At 37.1% G+C, this 9,405-nt stretch overlaps 1 protein-coding gene across 1 annotated transcript; it reads right to left on the bottom strand.

The window, feature by feature from the left end:
* Nucleotides 1–210: 210 nt before the first annotated feature.
* On the bottom strand, nt 211–8,287 carry LOC129274472 (uncharacterized). The gene is made up of 4 exons (XM_064108727.1): nt 8,099–8,287; nt 5,640–5,761; nt 2,470–2,636; nt 211–1,880 (listed from the first exon to the last, which is right to left on the bottom strand). Exons 1-4 carry the CDS (start codon nt 8,228–8,230, stop codon nt 1,573–1,575), a joined length of 729 nt encoding a protein of 242 aa, XP_063964797.1. The 5' UTR covers nt 8,231–8,287; the 3' UTR covers nt 211–1,572.
* Between the last annotated feature and the right edge of the window lie 1,118 nt (nt 8,288–9,405).

Here is a 9,405-nt window from a genome sequence, read left to right on the forward strand (position 1 = left end):
CTGATTGCAGATCTCCAAATATTTATCACTTTGGGATTTAAGTTTCACAACTTTTTTTTCATCCGTTCGTCCCAATAGTGCCAGTTTTCAACAAATTTATAAGTAATGCTTTGATTAGGGTCAAAGAGGTCCTACCTGTAATCCAAATTTTCATCTTAAACTATTTTCTCATCAGGAATGCATGTTTTCCCCCCATTTTCTTGTACATAGGTACATAGAGTCTTTTCATTGTATAGTTACAATACCTCCCACGGTGAAATACGGCTACCAGTTCTATTGAATTGACAATTAATGTCAATGAAACTAAATATACACAATTTGCTATTTCATAAAGTAGTTTGTAAGTTATATCAAATTTGAAATCAGAAGATATCACATAATATTCCACCAATGGAGATGCCGGGCCGAGTGATCTAAGGCGCTTGGCTCGAGATCCGAGGATCAGAAGTTCGATTCCCAGCACAGCACTTATGCCCCTCAGCAAGGCATTTTATCCACATTGCTGTTTTATCGTACATCAAATAAATGAAAATGCTATATGCATTATAAATAGATCTGTTACACGATATGCTAAACACATTGTTAACACTGATCGATGCGTCCGAGAGGGGCGGGGCCTGTCACGCCTGGGTACATAGCTGGAGCAGTTGTCCATTAATTTTTATGTATTTAGTTCAATATATAAATGTCACAAATGAGTTCAATGATCATTCAATAGTTAATCCACATGCAGAAGTTACAATACTATTTTGCTGATGTGTTTGGATGTATTGATTGTCATATTGTTTATTGGTATAGATTGTATCTATATTAGTATTTTTCTAAATCACCAGCGTGCACCGAACTTCCATTCATTGGACAATAAGATTGAATCTAATCTGGGTCCCATAAAACAATAGTTAACAATTAATCGTACGCTTGATTTTAACGACTGATGGTATATTGCAGTCGATGCAATCAATCCATTAAAAAAAAATCTACGATCATAGCTAAGCTTTGTGATACGGGTAACTGATTGTGATATTCCATCTCTGGAAACAGGTTTCCCTTTTTCCTAGGATGCACTTTAATTCAACTAATAATCTGAGTGAAAAATAGAATCCAATCAATACCTAATACCAAACTCCTTCGGGCATGGATCCAGAGTCAGGCTTTCAGAGGGTGTGAATTTGTCTGAAAATTCGACACAGAAAAAAAAAGTTCATCGCACATATTGCGGGGTGTGCAATTCAGGTTTTCTACAGGATGCACCATTTTATTTTCAAATTTTACTGGGTGTGCCCCTTGAGCTGTGCCTTTTCTTGATCCATACAAAATAATCATAAATATAACTCTTATTGACCCAGATGTTGTGTTTCAGCTCGTATGAACTGTTTTCCAAGTGCGCCCTTCACAATGTTATGATTACCCTCCTCCATTTTCATACGTCGAGCACCTGACAAGAAGGCAGAAGGTCCAATTTTAGTCTTTGGTACGACTCGGCAGGGGAGCAAACCCACAACCTCCTGTTAACAAGGCAGGCACTCTAACACTGAGCCACCATCAGAATCCCTTTCAATCAATCGGAAAGTACTAAAGAAATTGATGAGATACAGATAGAATATGTTCACACTTGGTTCTCTGTAGATGTGGCTTTAATCTTTGAACGATCTTATTGAGTTCTTGATTGCGCGACTGTGAATAGAACAAATGTTCTTCACTGCTTCCAGCAGCATCTATCATAATAGATGCAGTAGACTTGCCACCAGTCACTTTGTCGCTACTTTGATCACGAATACATGTAGAGCTAGAACCGGGAGAGTCAGAATGACTGGTATCATAGTCTAAACAGCATGTTGTTTTCTTATCTGTTTGGTCTTCCTCCTTTCTCTTTGGACCATCTGGGGGCATTTACAGAATAAGAGAAAATAAGAGAAATTAAGAACAAAATAAGATAATTAATGTACCGTAATATCATTGAGAACACAAGAAGATAATTAATGTAATAGTATTGACCTTTTCAATATTTTATTCTAGTGTACCAATGAGGGATGATCAAAATATGATAGGAATGGAGAATGCAGAAGTGCCAAGAAAATTTTGACATACTAGGAATTACTTGGAAATCTAATTTAAAAAAAATGAAGTTCATAATTGAAATATTCAAATATTTAGGAAAATGGAGACATCAAAACTGATCTGTATTTTTACTTTGTATGTTTTTTTACTCCTCATATTAAATGGCTTTTTATTAAATGAGAAGCAAAACATCCCCCCCCCCCCCCGGAATAATTTTGCTTTACAAATTTGAATAGCATTTTCAGTCATTATTAGAGAAAAGCTCTCAACTAAGTTATGTACAGTCCTATGTAAAAATATGATATACAAAAGACTTAATGCATAGCAGTCTTTCAAATTGTAGAGCTAAATCGCTGAATTCAATATATCAATTCATCAGAATATATGCTACATGAAAAAGAAATTGCTAACCTTTAACAGCACTAGAACTCCCTTCACCACTAGACGAGCATCCCTTTGTAGTATCCATTTGAAGAGAGTCTAGATCACACATGATTAACTCTAGGTCATTGACGACTTCTGTGGTTTCTGCATCATTTGTATCCTGATCTTTGAGATGGAGCATCGCTATTAGTGCACTGCAAAAGAAAAAAATAAGAGAATAATTTAACTGTTTTAGATCATCTTTTCCTTTAAATGTTTTTGTATTTCAATCAGAGGGACAAAGATTCAAATCCCAGCCATGGCGTGTTTTCCTTCAGCAAGAAATTTACCAACATTGTGTTGCTGCAATCAACCCAGATGAGGTGAATGGGCACCTGCCTACCCGTATGGCGGCTCAGCTACAGCTAAGGTAATAATATGAAACCAAGTATCAACTGCAGTAGAGTAAATAGATACATATTATAGCAGGTGCGCTATACAGTGCGTCCCAGAAAAAACGAAACCGAGATTGATCGATGATTTAGCATACCGTAACTTAATCACAAATACAATAGACAAATGACCTACCATTGTAAAGCTTAGAATCTCCTCTTTCATCTGAAATTACTTAGGTTATTTCTCATTCATGCATGAGTGAGCAAAAACAATTTGAAGAGGGGATACCAAAAAGTCATTTGGCAGGCTGTATCTGAGTTTCAAAAAGAAAACCACATTTTTAAAAAGTTCAATATCTGCTTTTTAATTTGATACCTCAATTACAGAAAATGGTCAAGAAATAACAAAGTTCTGGTTATTTGAAATAAGGCTTGAATTTCAAGAAATTTCATAAAACAAAGAGGTTCTACAGGCTAGCGTTCAAACTCACTTGACACTCCGTTTTGTTGACGATCAGCCATAGCTTCTGTGGGAAACCGGTGAAAACACGTTTATTTATAAAAATTATGGAAATACAAGCATTGTTTCGAGGGAACATAACTTTTTTACTTCTTGACCATTTTTTGTGATTAAGGTATCAAATAAAAGAGCAGATATTGAAATTTTTAGGCATGTGATTTTCTTTTTGAAATTCAGATATCCCCCCGCCAAATGAGTTTTTGGTATCTTTTCTTCAAATTGTTTTTGCTCACTCATGCGTGAATAAGGAATAATCTAGGTAATATCAGATGAAAGAAGAGATTCTAAGCTTTACATTGAGAGGTCATTTGTCTATTGTATTTGTGATTAAGTTATGATAAATCATCGCTTAATCTCGGTTTCGTTTTTTCTGGGACGCACTGTATAAATAGACCATATTATTATCATAATACTGTTATCAGCTCCATTAGAAGTCTGCAGGCACAGTGGCACAGACCCTGATTGAAACTTTGATTAACAAGTGGGCCTTCACACAAGACTAGCATGTATAAAACTATCTCAGTGAGAGGCCCTTCTGTACACAAGTGATTGTAGGTTGCATAATTATATTCAGACCACTTTATAACTTGAGCGAAGGGTTTGCATGGCAGACTACTCCATAATGTACACAAACTGAACAATGTCATGCATAGATCTTCTTGCCCCTAATTGAATTTTGACATCCAACAAACTGAAAATACATGATGAACCACTAAGTTCCCTACATATCTTGGCAGAATCCGAAGCTACATGTATTCAAGTGCACCAAAAAAAATATTATAGTACAGGACCAAAAAAAAACAGATTTGGCATCCATGTTTAAAGAAGGATCAGGCGAAACTCGAGAGAGTCCAAAGAAGAGCTACAAAAGCAGTTCCGAGTCTACAGGTCTTATCCAAGTGTTCGAATAATTCAAGAGACTGACGATCTTAAAACTTCAAAATTCTTCAAATTCAATGAAGACTCCAGAACTAGAGGACATATAAGATAGAGAAACCCAGAGCAAATACTCGAAAAAGACAAAATTCTTTCTCACATCGAGTAGTATCTGAGTGGAATAACTTGGCAAATCAAGTAGTGAAGAGCACTTTCATAAACTCTTTCAAGTCAAATCTAGAGAAAACTTGGGAGTTCAAAAAGGAAAAGTTTAACCCTGACCAATCTTTTACCTGCCCTTGCTCTCATTAATACATTTACCTGCTGAAACCACACATCGCCATATAACCAGTACCAGTTTATCTTCCACTATACCGATTTCAAGAAATTGGAAGGAGAGGGGCAAACAAGTATTGTAGGTAAAACTTTACGCCCACAACAAGGTATGTCACAACTTCACAAGGTATGTAAAAATAAACCTCTTTCTAAAATGGAAAATTGACAAAACAAGGGGAAGATGGAAGATATGGAGTCTCCATAAATTTCCATAAGAAATAGAGATAAAGAATTGAGAGTGGTACTCAAAGAGAAGACTAAGTGGGACCTGGAGCCCATTTCATAAAAAGCTACAACTATGGTAACACCGCCAGTATTGTAAATACCATGGAAACCTTGATTGTGATTGGCTACTGAGCCCCGTTACCATGGTAGTTGCCATCATGGCAAAGTCACCATAGCTGTAAGTCTTCGAGAAACAGGCCACTGGACACCATATTATGATACATAAGTGTGGAGCGTTGTGGCCCAGTGGATTAGTCTTCTGACTCTGAAACAGAGGGTCGTGGGTTCCAATCCCAGCCATAGCGTAATTTCCTTCAGCAAGAAATGTATCCACATCGTGCTGCACTCAACCCAGGAGAGGTGAATGGGTACCCGGCAGGATTAATTCCTTGAATGCACTGAGCACTGAAAGGCAGCTTGAGCTAAAGCCGGGGTAAAAATAATAATAATAAACAATGCGCCTCAGAATAGAATATTTCTAGATAGATGGCGCTCTATAAATGGCTATTATTATTATCAGTGGAGCGTTGTGGCCCAGTGGATTAGTCTCCGGACTTTGAAACAGAGGGTCGTGGGTTCCAATCCCAGCCACAGCGTAATTTCCTTCAGCAAGAAATTTATCCACATTGTGCTGCACGCAACCCAGGTGAGGTGTGACTGGGTACCCGGCAGGATTAATTCCTTGAATGCACTGAGCACTGAAAGGCAGCTTGAGCTAAAGCCGGGGTAATGATAATAATAAACAATGCGCCTCGGAATAGAATATTTCTAGATAGATGGCGCTATATAAATGCCTATCATTATTATTACATTTGTTAAACTAAAGATGGCAATTTATGAAAGTCTTGCCAAAGAATATCACTTACCTGATGGTTCCTTTGATGAAGCTACGACTGAAGCTTGCTTCCGTTCCTTGCGAAAACCCTGAATTGAAACTCTGTTGAAGACAGGATTCCTGCCCTTGTGCTATGCCCTCTTTATAACCATCCTGAAATAAGAATACAAATACAAAATTAAGATTTAAAAAAACGAAAATTCCATTGAAGACTCGTATCTCTACTTGTAGTAACAAAATTGATTTTTCCAATCTAAATTCAGGATTTATTTACTTAAAACAAAGAATTTTCCTGTTTTAAGAAATTAGAGGTGGCATAATAATAACATTACTGTCTCCACACTCAATGCTTTATTCAGTTACACTCTGCGTATAGATCTAGTCTAGTTTATTACTTTCCCCTTCATTCAATTAAAAAACATTCAAGTATTGCCCTACACGTAAGGTGACCCAAGTCCGCACAGTGCTCATCTGTGCATACGCTCACCTGTGCAATTTTCTTTTGACAATAAACATGCAACACAAAGACAGTTGTGGTAGTGGATCGTATTACCGAAAAATTTTCAAGAATTCAATCATATCAAACACAATACTTTCCTAAAATTCATAAAACTTTAACCATAACACAAATACCTACAAAATATAAATATGTAAAAGTTTTGCCAAAATTGTTTTTATTTTTTACGATATCAGCTTCCAATTGCACCCCTCTTCACATGTGAAATATTTTGGTCACTTGAAAATGGTATGGTATTACCGATTGTGTGCTTTCTGTGGGAAAAGTTGAGAAAAAAAACAATATCATCGATGAGCTATTTTTATGATATTTTACTATTTTGAGAATATAAAAACTTTGAAAATTGTTTTTCTATTAAAGTTCCCTTTGGAAGGATGTTGCAAAGTTTTGAGCGTATGAATTTTTTTCTGACGCGTATGATGTGCGCGTTCGGTAATACATGGCCGGTCAGTAACAATCACTCACGATATCCATTAAAGGGGAATTCAACCCAAATAAAAACTTGATTTTATAAGGAAAAGAAAAATCAGACAAGTTGATCGGTGAAAGTTTGAACAATATTGGACAAACAACAAGAAAGATATGAATTTTTAAAAGTTGTAAATATTGGTAATCACTATACCCATGGAGACTTCAAATTGGCCGCATCTGGGATGTCATAGTGATGTAAGGCAAGGACTACTCTTCCATGTACTCCAATACATATTATGGCTAAAATGTCCTTTTTCCCAAAAGTTTTATTTCAAATTATACCTTTCTTTCATGAGGACATAAAACAATATACTACCTGGGTTATATTTAGATTACTGCCCCAGGGGAATGGGTACTTAGGAGAAAACCACAAATTCCTGATAATAAAATACATGGCCTATGGGAAAGTTGTCCTTGCCCCTTGTCATAATTTACTTACCCAGTTGCCAATTTGAAATCTACATAGTATTAGTGATCTCAATTTTAAAGCAGCTATAACTTTCTTATTGCTTGTCCGATTTCTTTCAAACTTTCACCATTCTGTTTAATTTATTTTTCTCCTTCCCAACACAACATTTTACGGCCAAGGCTGGATTCCCCTTTAAAAACGTCCAATTTAATATGGTGCAAAAATATTTAATTTCAAGCATTTCATGTAACGGCCTCAAAATGAAGCCTTCAAAATCCCTGAATTGTATGTAGATTTCTAAAGTGAATTGGTGCGCAGACATGGGGCACCATTTCTTCTTTTTTTGTTCAATCTAAAAGTCAATTCACTGTAACTTATTTTTACTGTAGCTGTGCTGGTCATCTTTAGCTTTCCACTCCCATTTACGTCACATCATCATCATCTGTATGGGAGTGTAGGTCGTCCTGTAAATCTCCCGTTACACTTGATGCATAATTAAAATTCGATACAGTGCAGGCGTGGATGTCAGACAATTTCAAAGTGTTTGTTTGACCAAAAAGAATCTACATGTAACCCAAAAAAAACAAGCGCACACCAGTTGAACTTGACACGCCAACAAGAGAAAGAGGTGAAAAATTTCACGATAAAATCAACATGTAGAAACATGTGAAATACAATAAGGAAGACATTTATCTACACATGACAAAAGGGTTCATATCATTATCAAACACAATTAGCTTTGAAACACTCATCAAATCCGATTGTCTATTTTACAAGCTGGCCGGCGCCGGAGCCGACACTCTGGCGCAATCGCCGGAGAGCTCCGGGGCTAGCTCACTCCGGGTCTCGCACAGTATGTGGATTGGTTGGCGCGAGTGCACTTTAGCACAGCCCGACGAGATATAGCGGTGTTCTATAACCCACTCGCGGGGGCGGCTGGCAAATGCTCTGGCTCTATTTTGTAGAGCACGAGACAGGTGCGAAACAGGATGCGAAAGTGCACCAGCAACAATTGGTTCGGTGGTAAATGGCTCATATTCCTCACAACCATGCAATTCAACAAGAAAATTATTCAAGATCAGATAATACTTACTGCCCTTCTGGATCGTTCTACTTTTGCCCAGTCCTCTGCTACAATATCATCGCAAATTCCTTCGTCAAAGACATCCATTGCTGCGTAAAATAAAATTACCAACAAGACATACGGTACCAACCTCGCCACCATAATACCAGCACAAACAACCGGACCGAGGTCGCTCACCGTCGACGCGACCTCGTCACCATGTATGTTGTTTTTCCAAAGAATCTCAATATACGGGTCAATATCCCCCCCCCCCCCCTCCACGCTTATTTTGAGCAATGTGAAAAATCCTAACAAATTGTATTAGGCACTGGCGGATTCAGGGGGGAGGTATTTTGAAATTGAAGACCTTATTATTATTTTTTTTTGCTTGTCAAGTATTTTGGACAAAATGTCATTATTTTTGGTTGAAAACCTTGAAAACCTATTTGGGGGCTTGTCAAATTTTTCCTTGGGGAAAATGTTCACCCCGTTTCGGAAAATCCTGGATCTGCCCCTGGTGTTAGGTTATTTAGATTTATAAGGAATTTGCTGAATTCAGACCAAACCACACCAACATCAATTAAAACAGAAGAACAATGATAATAATAATAATATAGGGTATTTATATTGCGCACATATCCACCTTGCTAGGTGCTCAAGGCGCTCCTATATTACCCGGCTAAGCTAGGCGTTCATAGCGCACACAGCTTTTTAAGGAATTACTTCCTACCGGAACCAATGCTTAACAAGCATGATATAAGCAACTAAGTTTTGTATAACTTTATGCCTACTTAAGTTCCAAGGAATGATATATCATCCTGGAAATTTATGCAAAATCAGATATGAATTGAATTTCACAAATTAATTGCAAGGGTATGAAAGATAATATGTCATGAAATACCCTAATGTGCTCCTTTCTTATTCTATTGTATGAAAAAGGAAAAATGAAAGTTTTCAATAGATTTATTATAATAAAGAAACTCTTCATTGAATCGCAATTTACAGCACAGAGAACCGTGTTGACAGCATGTATACTACATGTGCATGAAGAGTCAAACCATGTTTTGATTTTTTTTGGATGGGTAAAAAATTCATTCAATAAAATATTCAGGAATTTAGAGTGTGAAATCATTAGCTCACTCATATTCAATTTATTGAGTACCGGTATAGGAAAGACTTTCTTTTGCGACAGCCGCACTAACCCTACCCCCATATTTTTTTCCCGCTTTGGGCAGCTGTTGCAAAAGGAGCCCTTCCCCCGGTGGATTGATGTTTGGTGGGTTTTTTTAAACAAGCAAACTTTCAGAGTTATAGGTCTACTTCTTTGATCCCCTCCC

The sequence above is a fragment of the Lytechinus pictus genome, chromosome 13, assembly GCF_037042905.1.
Source record: "Lytechinus pictus isolate F3 Inbred chromosome 13, Lp3.0, whole genome shotgun sequence".
NCBI classification, from domain to species: domain Eukaryota; kingdom Metazoa; phylum Echinodermata; class Echinoidea; order Temnopleuroida; family Toxopneustidae; genus Lytechinus; species Lytechinus pictus.

Excerpts from the sequence above, each read along its gene's own strand:
- LOC129274472 (XM_064108727.1), bottom strand. The coding sequence starts at position 8,230 with ATGGTGGCGAGGTTGGTACCGTATGTCTTGTTGGTAATTTTATTTTAC. Across the intron at positions 2,637-5,639 it reads TTCATCAAAGGAACCATCAG|TGCACTAATAGCGATGCTCC; the intron begins GTAAGTGATATT and ends TTTCTTTTGCAG. Across the intron at positions 1,881-2,469 it reads GAGTTCTAGTGCTGTTAAAG|ATGGTCCAAAGAGAAAGGAG; the intron begins GTTAGCAATTTC and ends AAATGCCCCCAG.